The sequence below is a fragment of the Scylla paramamosain genome, chromosome 24 (genome assembly GCF_035594125.1).
Source record: "Scylla paramamosain isolate STU-SP2022 chromosome 24, ASM3559412v1, whole genome shotgun sequence".
NCBI classification, from domain to species: domain Eukaryota; kingdom Metazoa; phylum Arthropoda; class Malacostraca; order Decapoda; family Portunidae; genus Scylla; species Scylla paramamosain.
Genome location: NC_087174.1, coordinates 7,699,629 through 7,717,500, shown reverse-complemented (window position 1 = coordinate 7,717,500; position 17,872 = coordinate 7,699,629). Strand labels below are relative to the sequence as shown.

Sequence of the window (17,872 nt, the reverse complement as noted above, 5' to 3'; positions counted from 1 at the left end):
TCGAGTGGTCTGTGATTGCACTTGCTTATGATTGCACCTTTAACTACTCTTATGGCTATACCTGTAATTGCTTCTGCTTGTGGTTAGACTAACTTATAATTATGGGAGCAAGGATGTTTATTATTTGATACTTAGTAAATTAAAGTTTCGTGGATTTTTTCTTTTTTTTTTATTTTTTCAGAAAGTACTTAGTGTGGTGAAGGTGAGTAGAGTGACAGCAATAGTTAGTGATGGAGGTGGTGGTAGCAGTGGTGGTGGTGGTGGCAGTGGTGGTGGTGGTGGTGGTGGTGGCAGTGGTGGTGTGAATTTTTCCCTATTCTTTTTTCAGATTTTTCAGAAAGTACGTAGGGCGGAGGCGGCGAGGCAAAGCGGCGGCAACAGTCGATGATGGTAGTGGTGGTGGAGGTGGTGGTGGTGTTTTTGAAGTCATTAGCGGGTCATTGGTGGTAATTAATCGCTAATGACACGCCACTTGGCTCCATTCGCATTCTCCTGCTGATTAAACGTCGCCTCTTCCGTGTTAATTAAAGTTTGCAGGTGATTTACCTTCCTGTGAGGCATGTTGATAGAGTTTGCCTGGTGTTTGTTTGCTGGTTTATTTTATATGCTCCTAATTACATCTCTGGTAATGGCCGCCGCTGCTGCCTGGCGACGGCTGGTGCGCCTCTTGTGAATGATGGTGTACTTGCTTTCTGATGACTTTATTTTGTGTATTAATTAATGTGTTTTTGTTTTTTATTGTTGTATTTTGTGTGTTAATTATTGTTATTTTCTTTATTATTTTGTCTTCTTGTTTCAGTTGCTAGTTTCTTTTTTTTTTATTAATCAATTTTGTATTATTTTCTTAGTTCAGGAGTCAAGATTTTTTTTTCTTATTTTTTATTTTTTTTTATTTATTTTTTTTTTTTAGGAGCTACGATTATTTTATATCTTCATTTTGTGTAGTACTCGTATGCGTGATATCTAACATTTCTTATCATGTTTTTATTTCGATCCATGCTTCTTATTTATTATTTTTGAACAGACTTTTATTCTTCATTCTCATTTCTATTCCAAAAATTTCCTTATCGCATTCCTGTTAAAGGGAAGTATTGACGTCCAGGTCTTGGTTTTGCACATCACACTCATCGTAAATGTGTGGCTGAGTAATTTGTGCCCAGCCAACATTTGTGATTCAATGCAAATGAGGTTTAGTATCAGGAAAGGCATCGTTCGGTTGCTTTCATTAAGATTTTACACTCCAATAAACAATTACAACACGCAAGTATCGCATTTTTCGACTAATGAAAAAAGCCACCTTAATTTCTTTTTATTCTCTTTCCATTACGATTCCACCGATACTCGTAAATCAGCGTCAGAAATTTTGTAAAATCGCGCATGATATAACCTGGAAGTAAAGCAAAGCAGAAATGAGTTAATTGCAAAAAAACTCGTAAGTAAATGAATAAGTTGCATTACTAGTGTTTACTTTGAAAATTAAATCGAAAATCGTTATATTCAAGCAGAAGTGGCGGCAGGATATTGAAGTAATGCTTAGTACTGTGCTTCTGGTGATCTGAAATGAACCCCCCTTGATACCTTGATGTCACACATACGTGAATTTGGAATGGCATGAGATCAAAGAGTCACTCAGATTACCACAAGCGTCCTCCTCTACTTAGGCATTCCCCTCCCGCCACACTCATCTCTCCCACAGACTGTCCTTAATTCCTCTTCAAACACTTCCTTCCCTCTTAGCTGAACCCAAATGACCACTGAATCTGCAGCGCTTTGAATATAACTAAATCTCACCACTCAGACAGTTTCTTCCAACATATCCTTCCTTCCTCGTGTCTTTTCCACTAACCTTTTCTCTCTCTCTCTCTCTCACTCACTACATTCTCAAGGCTCCTTCGTTCTTCTCCTCTAACCCTAGAGAAACTGGTCTCGTCCTCTTTACTTTGAGACTCAATCATCCGTCTTGGTAATGTCAGGCAGCGAGAGATCGGGAAGGCTTACGTGGTGTTCTGTCAGTCCTATGAATCCTGCCACGTAAATCTCCCGAGGATTAACGTAGCAATTTGCCCGGGAATGAGGAGGAAGATTATACTGACGAGCGTGTGGCGGTGGAAGGGAAGGAGGGAGGGAAAGAGGAAGAGGGAGAGCGAGGGAGGGTAGATGGAAGGAATAGGCTTGAAGGTCAGGTAACGGAAGGACCGACAGAGAGAGAGAGAGAGAGAGAGAGAGAGAGAGAGAGAGAGAGAGAGAGAGAGAGAGGCATGTAAAGGTTACTTGAAGGAGACAAGGAAGAGAGAGTTCGTACGGTTGAAAGTTATTTATCTTAGTGACGGAGGGAGAGATTTGAAACTGGCTTTGGTTTTAGTCTAATTGCCTTCACTGCGACTGAAAATGTTGCTTATGGCCAATGGTTGGAGGGTTTTTGTCTCTGGCGATGAAGCGAGGGATATTCTGTTTATTTCCGCTTCACATCTGCGTTACTTTTACCCGTTCAGTGACCTTGGTGGCCCCGAAGGAAGGAGATAGAGGGGTAGAATGACTGGCAGCGGTGCACACAGAGAGGCTGAGGACGGGGGTAGGAAGAGGGAAGTAAGGGATTGATAGGAAGACAAGACCGAGTGACTGATAGACAAACAGAGAGAGAGAGAGAGAGAGAGAGAGAGAGAGAGAGAGAGAGAGAGAGAGAGAGAGAGAGAGAGAGAGAGACTGACATTTTGACAAAACAAACTGGCAGATATACAGAAAACTTGTTACACAGGAAGATATACACACACACACACACACACACACACACACACACACACACACACACACACACACACACACACACACACACACACACACACACAGATAAAAAGACATAGAGTGAGTTTGTCAGGCCTTAAGAGAGAAAAAGGAAGAGGAAAACACAAAGAAAATGTGGTTCATAGTAAAGCGGGATAAAAAAGAGAAAAGTAGAGCATAAACCTTCACAGAGGTCACAAGGGCGATAGGAAAATTGTGTTCTGGTGGAAGAATAGCGCAATATATTTAAGGGAAGTACTGAGCAATAGATAAAACACGTTAATCCTCCACCTCCTTCACCTCGAGCAGCTCCCGCACGAGAGGAAGAGGAGAGAAGAGTCAGCTGGGAGGAGGAAGGAGGCAGGCAAAGGCTTAGGAATCAGATGAAGAAGGAAGGGAGGAAGCGAAGGAGATCAGATCACGGCAGAGAGAGAGAGAGAGAGAGAGAGTGTTTCTTGGTTAATAATGGAAAGCACGTGGAAAACAGAGATGCATTATTATTTTTTCCTACATTAAGATTGGATTTGTTTATCAGTGAAAGAGAAATTCCAAATAAAAGAAGCAGGGAATGCAAATATGTTCGTTAGTCAATATTATGTTATGATAACAAAGCAACAACATTTATGACTGACTATTTTTCATTAAATTTTGTCTTGTACGCGCTTTTCAGGAGGCTGTCGCGAGGCTGGAAATAGAATACAGTGAAGTTGAATATAAACAGATGGAAAAGATAGGATAGTGAAATATATGAAGACTCAAAGTAATGAAAAAAGCGAAATGTCATGCTGTATTTTTCTCCATAGGAGAGTCAGTTTTAGATGCAGACAAAGAGAACTGCAGTTGGTGAATCGGAATGAATTGCGAGATAAAATTAGCTTTGAAAAAAACAGAATTAGAATGTCAGCTAAACTTGAAAGTGAAAGCATTACATAAAAACCTCGAGGAATCTTGTTGTCTTGTTCACATGAGCAACGAGTGTCTGTGATATTATTATAATTTAAATCTTATAAATAATACGTAATAACTACACATTCCATCTTTTCTTTCTTCAAACATCAGCAGATTGCCTGAATGATAATAATAGCCATGCCTTGCCTCATCCTTCATTTTCATTCTGACAGAGTTGTATAAGTGTCATAAGTGTTATAACAAGGCTGACAAACACTCAGGATCAATATTAATGTTAGTATAAGTTACAGCAGGTTCAAAATGGATAAAGTTAGTTTGAAAAATAGGATGGGAATATATTGGTTCCCAGATAGTGGTAGAAAAATGGACTCAGTAATCAGGTAGTTAGTTGAGAGCCAATAGTGAGCTTTAAAAGATTAGACAAATTTATGACGGATGATGGTAGGTGGATGTATGTAAGTAGATTTACACAGGGACTGCCACACGGTAGGCATAATGACTTCTTGCAGCTTCACTTCCTGTGTTCTTGTATCTCCTTTGCCAAACTTTTCCCCAACATGCCATTTAAATTTACCTGGAGAGGGTCATGACATTCAGGTCTTTCATATTTAACATCCTGCAGTTCACGCGTTTTCTTCCCACCTGAATGTCGCACCCCACTTTGCAGCATCCGCGTCTTTCAGTCCTCTCAAATTTTTATACTCTTCCCGTGTGTGTAAGGTCGCATTCCAAGAATCTGTAAATAGGAGGAGGTAAGGCTGATCAAAGGACCTTATCCTGTCTTTTCTACGGGGACTGTGCGGGAGTTCTTTGCTTGTTGGTACGTACCTATTCTGTGCGTGGTCGGTTTGTATGATAAAAATACTCATAGATGGATTTAACAGTGTGTATTTGCAGAATGAAGTAATTGTTGTAGATGTTATTGTAGTAGTACTGGTAGTAGTAATATAGTAGACAGGTGTGATATCCGTTAGTGTAATAGAACCATTGTGTTAAAATTTATTGCAATATTAGATGATTGGAAGTCAGATATATTAAGCTGGGGAACAGTTTCCAGTTTGTGGTATTGCAGCATTTCTCTCAATAACAGACTCTTCGTATCGTTCTGGTTATGTAAAATGTTGCGCAGTGTTCAGTCGGAATGAGGCTCCTGCGTGCTTCTTGTTGTGCTAATGAGAGTAATGTTTCTGTGGCAGCAGCGGCCTGGTCGGTTCACTAATTGTGGTCTGCGAATTCAACTAATTATTTCATCCTCGTGATAATTAAGTTCCTATTCCTAATTATACGACGAACTAATAATTGTGTTAATGCTAATTACTATTACAATTACACGGAGACCAGTTGAATCAGAGTACAGAATATATTATAGAATTACAGGCGACCAGAGCTGGTGATCTCCCGTTCTAATATCTGTGAAACACTGTATCCGTGAAGCAAGATATGGTATTGCAGTGACACGTGTACAAAAAGAAAACAGAACTGTTACCTCCAATTCTGTGTGTGGAAATAACATACACTTTCCAGTAGAGGAAGGGCTATTTTCAGAACCTGTGTTTTTCTAAAATTTTGTATCCGTTAGCAACAAATGTTATCACGTTGACTTACACGTTGAAATACAGCAAATGTAATTTTTTTTCTTTTCCTGGAAATGGTACATGTTTTGTTGTTGTAACGTAAGTTTTTTTTTCTTTTTTCTTTTCTTTATCAAGTCAACGTTGCCTGTTTCGTGTCTACGTCGACAAAGTTAGGCGTCTTGGCTGTTAATGAGAAATTATCATGGGACAAGAAACATAAATACAGTAAAATCCCTCTTATCCGGCATCAACGGGACTGCCGACATGCCGGATACTTGAATATTGCCGGATACTTGAATAGAAGTGAAATTATGTCCACAATCACCACCCTACACTCACGCATCTTACCATAACAAAGATCAGCTGATCTTAATCAGCAGCTGATCTGATCAGCTGCTTAAGTGTAAGCACAACACGCTTCCTCTTTTCTACAACTTTAGGCATGATGAAGGCGTCAGGCGATAAACAGTGCACACGCGGGACTGAGTCACTGAGTAAACACAGTGCAGTGGGCCGCGGTTGGCGCGAAGCAGTGCGCTCTGGTGGCGAGGGGACAAAGTATGCCTCGCACGGGAATTTTAATCGATTTTATGAGTACACATTGATTTTTATTGATTTTAAGGCTCGGGGAAAAATGTGCCGGATACTTGAAGCTGCCGGATACTCGAATGCCGGATGAGAGGGATTTTACTGTATTATACTGCTACTACTACTACTACTACTACTACTACTACTACTACTACTACTACTACTACTACTACTACTTTCTTCTTTCTCTTTTTCTTATTCTTCTTGTTCTTGTTATTCTTGTTGTTCTGGTTATTCTTGTTCTTGTTCTGATTTAGGGATCCCCTCAGCGGATTACTCATCTCCACCTACAAAAACAACAATGAATATAATCATAATAATATAAAGAAACTCGTGCTGTTATATATATATACGAGTATATATATATATATATATATATATATATATATATATATATATATATATATATATATATATATATATATATAATTCTCAACTAAAACAGCTCAGATAATTCTTGTAAAAGACATGGCCTTTTACAAGTTCGTCATTAAACTACAGGCGTGACGGCAATCACTGCATTGAAATATGTACCGCCACTCACCGGCACATTAGAGAACACACATGCACCACTTTCAGAAGCACATTCGTCTTTTTAATGTCCACACTGATGCACTACTCACTATTAAAGGGGAAATGCGCCATAAATATTGTGGACCAGCGCTGTAGTCTCCGTGGCGTACTGGTCATCAAAAGTGGAATTATGCACTCAAAACCATACCTTTTTTGTCTTTGAATATCGCTGGTCGAACATTATTGCGTAAAAGTTAACCAGATATCCATAAATTACGTAATGTATACTCGGGGAAGAGGGAAAAGAAAGAAAAGTGGTGCAGCGTAGGGTGGAAACAAGGAGCACAGCATAGTGAAGGGTTCAGCAGCATGAGCGTGGTGTGGAGGGCGCGAGGCAATGGCACAGGCGGCGTTTAAGAGTGTGGAAGACGTGCAGTGGAGGCGTTATGGCTTGCAGTGCGTGGATGGCTCGCTGCAGAGGGAAGAAGGGGAGTGTGGAGGGAGAGGAGCAACAGCACAGAATTTGAGGAGCGTGGTGGTGTGGTGTGCAGGGGCGTGGTGAGTGTGCTGCAGCGTGGTGGCGGTGGTGGCGGGTGGTAGGAGGGAGCTGGGTCGTACAGAGTGCAGGAAACGTTGCTTTTTCAGTTTAGGAAGTAAAATTTGACTCCTCGTCCACGTTTCATTCGCATTTCGTTTGGGAATGTTGTAGCGCGGAAGCTGTGCATTATACATGGGAACAGCAGGCTTTTACAATGTGCCGCATCGTGTGCGAAGAATGTGAATGCGATGAAAAAAAAAATATATGAAAGAATTGCTTCGTAAATTACCTCCTCGTACTTTAAAGAAATGCCCCGTCAAGAAAGTGTATTAATAGTAATTACTTTATTAACTTACGACATGAATGACAGAAAAGTGTAAAGTGCACACGATGTAAACACGCCAACTCTCAACAACACAGTGTTTCATGTATATTATTATTATTATTATTTTTTTTTTTTTTTTCATTCTGAGCAAGCTGAGGAACGGCAGAGAGAGAAAACAAATATTTACATGTAACCTTTTCAAGAGTTTTTTTTCATGAAAGAATGAATATAATCCGTGAATAGTGATGCAATGAAATGGCAAGGCTGATGCATAAGAAACAACATCAAAACGTACTAATTATCGCTTTCATTTAACTGATTAAATATGTGCAAGCGTTTGTATGGCTGCGACGAATAGATTAACAAGTACTGCAGGCGAAAATATCCATTAGACTCCCCGGCTCTAAAAGAAAGAACGCAATTATAGGTGATCTGTACATAATTAAATGGAGTGGCCTTTCATTCATCCTCACTCCTGCATTAACAAGAAGGACAAACACAACACGAATGTCAATACAAAGACACGCCTATGTTAACTCTTTGACGGCTAATGGCTAACTGGAGTGGCCTTCCATCCTCACTCGCCTCCATTGATAAGGACTAAACTCGAATGTCAATACTAAGAGACCTACTCCTAATGGCACTTCTTTGTTTACTTATCCGGGGGCAGTTTTACTAAAAAATGAAACTACGAGTACTTCAAACCGAACCTTTACGTAATATCGGAAATCATTCTTTGCTGTGAATATATTTCTAAATTATAATCTAAATTTACACAACACCGTTAGGTTAGAGTACGATATGACTGTAAAAGAGAGAAAGTGTTGATTTTACCTATTGTTTCTACCTGTATTCACCTGTTCTCATCCCTTTGCTGTGAGTGTAATATTTCTAAATCATAATTTAAATTTACTGAAGATTATTATAAGTACGATATTGTAGTAAAAGAGAGAAAGTGTTGAATTTACCTTTTCTCTTCCTATATTCACTTGTCTTCATGCACCACCACCACCACCACCACCACCACCACCACCACCACCACCACTACCACCACCAAAACCAGAACAATAACCTTAACAATGACCTTAACAATACAAACATTCTTGCATTCCCTACTTTCCAACGTCCTTCCTCTGCTCCTCCTAGTAACTTAAAGGAGAAGAGGAGATGGAACAAGAGCAGGAGGAGGAGAAGGGAAAGTCACTCTACTTCCTTCCCCTCTTCCTATCCCATCAGCCCAAACCTGCAGGCGACATGATCCCTTCACAAGCTTCCGGAAACTTGCCACCAACAAGATGCTTAAAGTAGACGTCTGCCACACAACTTTGGAGGTGCGTGGGAAGGAAGGATTTTCATAAGCGATTTGTTTCTCCCCCGTCTCTCCTTATGCCTCTGTCTATCTGTCTGTCTGTGTCCGAAGTCTGCATGTTTACTGTGTGTGTGTGTGTGTGTGTGTGTGTGTGTGTGTGTGTGTGTGTGTGTGTGTGTGTGTGTGTTTCTTTGTTTGTTTGTTTGTTTTCTTGTTTATGTTACTTTGCCTCTCTCTCTCTCTCTCTCTCTCTCTCTCTCTCTCTCTCTCTCTCTCTCTCTCTCTCTCTCTCTCTCTCTCTCTCTCTCTCTCTCTCTCTCTCTCTCTCTCTCTCTAAGCGAATAATTCTAATCTGATTGTCATTGTCTTATCCATATTTCCTTTTCCTTATTTTTCCCTCATTTTTCTGCTCCTTCACGTTCTCTCTCCGTCTTCTCTTCCCCCCTTTCCCTTCTTTCCCTCCTTCGTCCATCCCAGCAGGAACACCACAGATTCACTCGGTGGCGAAAGGTTATAGAAGGTAATTTGACATTCTCTCTGAAGAAAAACTTGGAAGATTTTTCAAAGAAGATTTTGCGAGTAAATAAACATGTAAGCAAGCGAGTGAAATTGAAATATTTAAGTAGCAACAGGAGACGTAATGGTGGCGGGGGTAGTGGTGGTGGTGGTAGTAGAAATTGTAACGCAAATTTTCAGAGAATATCTACATTTTTTTCTTGAGGATCTAAATCATCTGAACCCTTTTATGATTTTCACCTGCATCTTTTCCACACTTATTTATGCACTGCAGTCTTTGAGGGGCACTGGCCAACGGCAAGAAAAGTGCGAAAAAGAAAAAAAAAGCCCACTAGGAGAGCCTCTCCCTAATAAGAGGTCAAAAAAGGATCATCCAAAAGTGGAGGATAAGTGTCTTGAAACCTCCCTTTTGACTCTATTTTGAAACGGTTTAGGTCATAGAACGGAGGAAATACAAAACCGAAAGCAGGCAGGGAGTTCCAGAGTTTACCAGAGTGTTGTGAATGACTGAGAATACTGGTTAACTAAGTACAGCAGTTGTGTAGCTTGGAAAAGAAGAAATCAACATACAGTTCTCTTGCGGTACTCTGAATGCTAAAAGAACGAAAGCTTCTTTTCTATACAGCTTAGTTAATAGTAGTAGTTCATGATATCCTGCCACTGAACGTCCTTTTTGCTTCTCCGCGGCACTGCTTCAGGATTCACACTCGCTGAAGGCGGAGGGAGGAACAAGGGCAGCACGGGGAGGTGAAAATATAAAAGCGGTTGTTATTAGAAGGTAAGTCGTGTGAGTGGACTTACTTTCTTGTTATTTTATCGTTATACTTCATATTTTTATAGTTTTTCTTGTTACCTCATCATCCGCCGCTCCTCCGCCGGCCAAGTATTCTTCTGTTTATTTAGTTTTACCTTTATTTTTACCGCCGTTCGTTCTCTTTGTTCTGCTCTTATTCTATTTTTCGCCTCCTTCTTTACTACTTTTTTTTCCTTTCTCCCGCTCTAATTACCATTTTATTACTTTTTTTTATCATTATTATTCTTTCCTTTTGTCTTTTTTCCCCTTCCGACTCTCTAATTACCTCCAACCAGCTGTCTTTTCCCTCCCTCCCTCTCCCCCGTCCTCGCCAGCTGTTAACTGCCCAAGTCTACCCAGAAGATTCCCGCTCTCTCACATCACGTCTTCCCCTTTTTCCCTCCCACTGCAAACCCTCATCCTTGCAGCGCCCTCCTCTCAGCACACGCTCCAGCAAGCACCGCCCCTGTTTTTCCTGCACCTCCCAACAGTCCGTCGTCTTTGCAGCTTCATATCACTTTCCAGCTTAGTCCCTCCTCCTCCTCCTCCTCCTCCTCCTCCTCCTCCTCCTCCTCCTCCTCCTCCTCCTCCTCCTCCTCCTCCTCCTGCCTCTTGTTTCCTTTCATCTCCCCTCGTCTTTCTCCTCATATCCTCTTCTCCTTTCCCCAAACCAACACTGAAGACTCTCCCTTCTCTTCTCTTCTCTTCTCTTCTTCACGCTTCTTTCCCTCCCTTCCCTTGTGCAGTCCCTTCATCTACTCGTTTCTTCTTTCCAGTGTCTTCTATCCGCCTCGTTCAGTGCCGCACTTTCCCCCAAGCACTTTCCGTTGTTCCCGTTCTTTCATAGTTATTGTCGGCCCCCTCACTGCCTCCTGTCACTGGCCAGCCCGTTACGTACCTTTCTTAGTATCTCCCATTCGCACCCTGCAGTTTCTAGGCCACTTCTTCCCCTCCCTTTTCCTTCCTTCTTATACTAGCCGTCCCTCGTGCCCATCGCTCCCTGCCCTCCTGTACCGAGTTCTATCTTTCTCTCCTGTTGCATATGGATGTGTCGCGGTGTTGGTACATTCCTCCCCTTGCTTACACGGCCTCTACCCAGCCGTAACGTAGCATCCTCACACCGCCCCGACTTTCCGCACTCTTGCCTAACAGCTCCTCTTCCCCAAGCTTACCTGGATAGGTGTACCAGTAGGTGTACCTGACTTCTCTCTCGCCTCCTATTATCTACCTCCTCTTATCCTATTCTGTTATATTTAACCGCTCCTCCGCGTCTTTCTCCTGTCTCCGCCTCCTTCCTCCTCTCTTTGTAGATAACTCAACTCTCCCTTTCCCTTGCTTGCGTTGTCTCTTATCCTGTTTTTCTTCTTTTTCCTCTTCCTCTTCTCCCTCCTCTTCCTCCTCCTCTTCCTCCTTCTTCATAGTATTTGTATCATCCCTTATAATCACTTTTCTGGTCTCTTCCTCATCCCTCCTCCAGCTCTCTCTCTCTCTCTCTCTCTCTCTCTCTCTCTCTCTCTCTCTCTCTCTCTCTCTCTCTCTCTCTCTCTCTCTCTCTCTCTCTCTCTCTCTCTCTCTCTCCAGTGACCCTTACCTCCCATCACCTCTCCTTTATTTCCATTTTCCCTTCTCTCTTTCCTTTCTCTCTTCCTTTACGTCGTGTGGATATATATTTGCTTTTAGATTTTGAGTGATGAAAACAGACTTGCTTCTCTTTCACTTTTCCTTCTTTTTTTCCATTAAATGTGTACTAGATATGAATTAATTTTTGCTTTTTTCCATCCTCAGTTTCTTTTCTTTTATTTAATCCTTGGTTTTGTAGCGTATTTTTATTATTTTCTCTATTTTATTCTATTTCTTCTCACCTTTCATTTGCACTGCTGTTTTATTTCTTTTTTCTTGATTTTTTTTTCATGGTTCTTATCTCTCTTATTGTTTGTTTTGTGGCTTTATTTTTTGCGTTTCCCTTTCATTTTCACTTGCTTTTTATTTAATTATTATATACTCGTATGTCCACAATTTTAGCAGTACCTGTGTGTCTCTGTATGAATATATTTACCTTTTTCTATCTATCAATATGTCTACCAGTATTATCCTGACTTTACGTGTTTCTGTATCTTATTTCTACGTATAAGTGTAGAGAGAGAGAGAGAGAGAGAGAGAGAGAGAGAGAGAGAGAGAGAGAGAGAGAGAGAGAGAGAGAGAGAGAGAGAGAGAGAGAGAGAAATCAAACAAAATCTCCACAACCTCAAATTTCACCTCATTTTTTTCATTACAAATTATTTGGTACCTGAGTCACCGTCCTCACTTGAGTCATTTATTTCACCCATCCAGGAGAGACAGAAGAAGAGGAGGAGGAATAAAGAAGAGGGAGTAAAGAGGATATTGAACTCAACTTTAGACGCCAATTATATCCCCCCTGCTTGTTTCTTTCCCCCCTCTCTCTCCCCTCCTTCCCCCTTTCTTCCTCTCCCTTCCTCCACCCCTCTACATCCCCTCTCCGCGCCTCCCCATACCAGGCAGGGATGAGGAATGAGGGAGGCACACGCGACTTTGTGATACCGAGCAAGTCTTCATGTCTCATTAAGCGAATATTGTGTATATCCGCCAATCGAAGGACAGTGGAGAGGGGAGGGGATGGGTCTCTCTCTCTCTCTCTCTCTCTCTCTCTCTCTCTCTCTCTCTCTCTCTCTCTCTCTCTCTCTCTCTCTCTCTCTCTCTCTCTCTCTCTCTCTCTCTCTCTCTCTAAGGTAACGAAGATGGATTAAGTTTCCTTTTGTCTTTTTGTTTTTGTCCCTCCTCGCTCTCTTGTTTTGATTTTTGATGTGATTGAAGGTCTTGTTTTTCCTTCTCCCTATTTTTTTTTGTGGTTGTGTGTGTGTGTGTGTGTGTGTGTGTGTGTGTGTGTGTGTGTGTGTGTGATGGACGACTTGTCTTCTGTATATGGATTTTTTTTTTTTGGTGGCTTCATTCCATTGTGTGTGTGTGTGTGTGTGTGTGTGTGTGTGTGTGTGTGTGTGTGTGTGTGTGTGTGTGTGTGTGTGTGTTGCTATTTGCTTGTGTGCCCCCTTGTCATTTCGTTTTCTTTAATTATTTAGCGACCGTGTGTGTCATTAGCTTCTCGGTACTGGCTGGCTGCGGGTCGAGTTGGCAAGGCTCATTATAAACACTGGTCTACCTTACTGAGTGTTAGAGAGTCACCTTGTATAGTCACTCTGGTGTTCCCTTGATCGAGGTGAGAGTAGCAGGAATGGTGCATGAGTAACTGAGTGTTGATTCTAATTGAGAGAGAGAGAGAGAGAGAGAGAGAGAGAGAGAGAGAGAGAGAGAGAGAGAGAGAGAGAGAGAGAGAGAGAGAGAGAGAGAGAGAGAGAGATTTATAGCTAGTATTATGTGCATGAAACTGCATTAAGTCTGTTATATATTTAATTATTCATTTCCTTTGCTCACTCACACACACACACACACACACACACACACACACACACACACACACACACACACACACACACACACACACACACACACACACACACACACACACACACACACACACACAAAAGCTGATTTAACAAACGTATGTAAATCTGTTTTTTCACCTTTCATTTTTTTTTTATGTTTTTCTCCTCACTGATGTGTGTGTGTGTGTGTGTGTGTGTGTGTGTGTGTGTGTGTGTGTGTGTGTGTGTGTGTGTCTCTGAGTGAGTGAATAATGTGCACCGTCCGCTGTCTTTGTGTGTCTTTTCTTCTCTCACACTTTATCATGCTCTGTGATGACGCTGAGAGAGAGAGAGAGAGAGAGAGAGAGAGAGAGAGAGAGAGAGAGAGAGAGAGAGAGAGAGAGAGAGAGAATAAAGCACAAAGAAACTAACAAAGGCATTAGTAAACAAACCCTCATATTCTCTCTCTCTCTCTCTCTCTCTCTCTCTCTCTCTCTCTCTCTCTCTCTCTCTCTCTCTCTCTCTCTCTCTCTCTCTCTCTCTCTCTCTCTCTCCCTGACACCATCTACGAAAAACATACAAGGGAAAGAACATCACATTCCCAGTCCATTCTGTTTTACCCATTAAACCTGTTTTTTTCCCCATCCTTTACCCCACTCCCTCTCATCCTGCGTTCCTTAGCCCACAACACTCCATATCACTCCATACCCTTTACCTTCTCATCTCCTGTGCTCCTTCTCCTCCCGTTTTCTCTCTCCCTTCGTCGGGCCTTCACCTTTGATGGTAAACAATTAAATTTCCATTAGAACATCGGAGTCCCCAGTTCCCTCGGGCCGCCAGTCGTTTCTCATTACCATGTTATTGTAGTTAGCAGCTTCCCCCTCTGCGCCCCTGATGAATCTCTCCTCCTCCTCCTCCTCCTCCTCCTCCTCCTCCTCCTCCTCCTCCTCCTCCTCCTCCTCCTCCTCCTCCTCCTCCTCCTCCTCATCCTCCTCTTCTCCCAGCATCTGCTTTTGTTTTCGTCCCTGAATCCAATTTTCTTCCCGGAAACTGCTTCTACTCTTGCTGGTACATACACATCTGCATTCTGTTACTTTTACTCCTTCTCCTCTTACTCCTCTTCCTCCTCCATTTGTTCCTCTTACTCCTCCATCTCGTTCCTCCTCCTGTTACTCATCCTCGTCTAACTCGTTTTCCTTATCCTCCTCTCCATCCTCCTCCTCCTCCTCCTCCTCCTCCTCCTCCTCCTCCTCCTCCTCCTTCTCCTCCTCCTCCTCCTCCTCCTCCTCCTCCTCCTCCTCCTCCTCCTCCTCCTCCTTCTCCTGATGGTTTTCACTGCTCTTAAATATTATTATCTATTCACCGTTCCTATGAACACAAAAGAATATATAACATACGCGTAATGTGTCTCCTTAAATAAGGAGCATATCTCCATTATCATTTAAAAGTTCGAGATTGAAATTCTTTTTTTTCTCCAGTTTTTGAGGCACGGACCTGAACAAAATAAAAAAAAATGCGATTTTTTTCCTAAACTACAGAATTTTAAATCATGAAAAGTAAAAGAAAATATTGATATAGGAAGTTTATATCATTCATTAATGTTTTTTTTTTTTACTTTCTAAACTTTGTTTGAAAGTGAAATATGTTTAAAGTTAACCTTTTTTCTCTTCTTCCTCCCCCTCTTTCCTCAGCTTTTATCTTCCTATTTTATCTCATCTAGTTCCCTGTGGTAGTTGACATTTTTTTGTTCCTCCTCCTCCCTCTCCTCCTTCCCTCCCAGCCCGAGCCAAGAAGGACGCCATGTCAAGAGTCAGACGTGAGGAGTGTTGGGAAAACATTCACCGTACACATTGCAATAGGCGGGACTTCCCATGGCCGGGTCCTGAGTGACGGTTTTTGTAACTTTTTGGGGCTTTTGATTCAGTCAGTCTTCATCAGCAGTCCTCTGGGAGAAGTGAGCGTGTGCATTATTCATATTTCGTATCTCTTCCCTCGCCGTGCCAAACAGTGAACAAAGCTTATGACGCATTCCGCCCCGCTGCCTAAAACTCCTGACGCTGCTGCTGCTGCTGCTGCTGCTGCTGCTGCCTTTTTGGGGGCGCGGAATAAAAGTATTTCTCTGAGGAAGGCCAGTTTCAACATCGCTATCCAAGATTTGTTATTATTGTTGATGTAGCTGTTGCTTTTTCTTGATTATTTTGTTCTTATTGTTATTATTAGTTATTATTATTATTATTATTATTATTATTATTATTATTATTATTATTATTATTATTGTTATTATTATTATTATTATTATTATTATTATTATTATTACTATTGTTGTTGTTCTTATTGTTGTTGTTGTTGTTGTTTTCATTCCCATTATACTCAGTGCTAAGAATCATGAATATGACACAATGTTAAAGTTCCTCACCAGGAATATGTTGTTGCATTGTTTAAGCTCATAAATAAATGTATTTTTGTGCTCTGGATAATAAGAGAAGGAAAAAAACACACATGAAATTATTTTGTTTACGCAGTTCTTTGTGATATTCCACCTGCACAGTTTTCACTAACCTATTTTCACCTTTTTTTTTTTTTTTTTTTTTTTTTTTTTTTGTGTGTGTGTGTGTGTGTGTGTGTGTGTGTGTGTGTGTGTGTGTGTTATGGGCGAGCAAAGACACGGTAGAGTCGCCCTAATGGTGCTGAGTGAGCCTTTGCCAGTCTGTTTAATCTGTGAGTGGGACGTGCCAGCAATATCCAACGTGTACACGTGGGAGGAGGAGGAGGAGGAGGAGGAGGAGGAGGAGGAGGAAGAGGAGAAGAAGAAAAGGAAAGACAGGAAGGTAAGAAAGGATGAAAAGTGGAGACGTAGAAGAGTGAATGGTCTTGAGTGAATAAGAGAAGAAGAAAGGAGAGAAAAGGAGAGGAAAGGAAGGAGAAGGAAGGAATGGTAAGGGAAGACAAAAGAGAGATAGAAGGAATGGAAGGTAAAGCAGAGTAAGGAATGGAATGTTGTTGGGTAAATGAGAGTAGGAAAGAGGAGGAGGAGGAAGAAAATAACACACAGATGGAGATTGATAAATACGACAATTCATGAAAAATCTTGATTCGTAGTAATCCACAAAACGAGAATGTCAAAAGAAAAATAAAAGGGAGAAAAGAAGAAATAAATGAAATACAAGGACGAGGGGAAGGAAGAGGGAAGAAAAGAACGATAGTAAAATAAGGGATAAGAGAAAAATAAAGAAAAATGAAGGTACAAAAAACTTACAGTACGTATTTCACCGTCTACTCTTAACTAAGTGGACTTTAAAGAGGAAGATTATGACATTGAGTGGAAGTGATAACTGATGTGGAAGAGTGGATAGCGGGTACACCACTTAAGAATGAGCGCGAGGGAGAACGTAATATACACAAGATTTAAAGGGGCAGTGCGTAGAGGCGTCCGTGAAAGTGTAAAGGAAGGGAGAGGGAGGGAGAGGAGAGTGAGAGCGAGGGAAGGGTGATATGCGAGGCCGAGCTGCGGTGAGAGGGGAGAGAGGGGAGAGTAATCAGCCTCATCAACGCCTGGAGCTGCTGTATCTCTCACATATCATGGGAACGTAAACACCAGAGAGAGAGAGAGAGAGAGAGAGAGAGAGAGAGAGAGAGAGAGAGAGAGCATTACGATGGACCGCCGCTGGTTACTTCTCTCTGCAAAATTGATGTAACTTCCTTTCTCTCTCTCTCTCTCTCTCTCTCTCTCTCTCTCTCTCTCTCTCTCTCTCTCTCTCTCTCTCTCTCTCTCTCTCTCGTTGCCCACTTTTACTCCATCTTTCCTTTATATCACTATTTCTTCTTTCCTTTCTCCATTTCTCGCTTCCTCTCTTCCTTTCCCACGTTTCATCATGCAGTTTTTATCTCCTCTCCTCCTCCTCCTCCTCCTCCTCCTCCTCCTCCTCCTCCTCCTCCTCCTCCTCCTCCTCCTCCTCCTCCTCCTCCTCCTCCTCCTCCTCCTCCTCCTTTCTTTGTTTCCTTGTTTACTTTTTTCCTTAGTTTTCTTTCTTTTAATTCCTCCATCCATCCATCCTTCTCCATCTTTTTTTTTTTTTTCCTCGCATCATGACATTATCACTTTTTTCATCCTTGGTATCTGCTTCCCTTCCATTCTTCCTTCTTTTTGTTTACATTTTTTCTTTCGTTCTTTCTTTCCTTCCTTCCCTCCTTCCTTCGTATCAGCTGTCATCCTACACTCCCTCATTTCTTTCTATTTTCATACTCTCCTTACGTATTCTTCCTTCTTATGTTACTTTTTCCTATCATTCATCATCCTTCATCATTTTCCTAACTGGTACTGCTGTTATCTTTCTTGCAGTATTAGTTTTCTTCATGTCTCGTTCCGTCTTGGCTTTTGTGCTTTTTTATTTTTGTTCTTTCTTTCCTTCTCCTAGCCATTCATGAAGTCACACACACACACACACACACACACACACACACACACACACACACACACACACACACACACACACACACACACACACACACACACACACACACACACACACACACACACACACACACTACTACTACTACTACTACTACTACTACTACTACTACTACTACTA

The 17,872-nt window shown here is 41.6% G+C and overlaps 1 protein-coding gene across 7 annotated transcripts in view; it reads left to right on the top strand.

Moving 5' to 3' along the window:
- Positions 1-15,456, top strand: part of LOC135112940 (uncharacterized) — a 262,579-nt gene extending 247,123 nt beyond the window's left edge. For 4 of the 7 annotated variants that reach the window (XR_010274625.1, XR_010274626.1, XM_064027894.1 and 1 more), the window contains 3 exons: positions 8,465-8,559; positions 9,752-9,831; positions 15,064-15,456. Coding sequence is in view for 2 of the 7 variants with exons in the window: in XM_064027893.1 (XP_063883963.1) it covers positions 8,465-8,486 (22 nt within the window). In the remaining 5 variants the exon portion in view is untranslated. Of the gene's footprint in view, positions 1-8,374; positions 8,560-9,751; positions 9,832-15,063 lie in introns of those variants that run through there. The other 3 variants (XM_064027892.1, XR_010274627.1, XM_064027896.1) reach the window with 3 other exon arrangements.
- Positions 15,457-17,872: the final 2,416 nt, after the last annotated feature.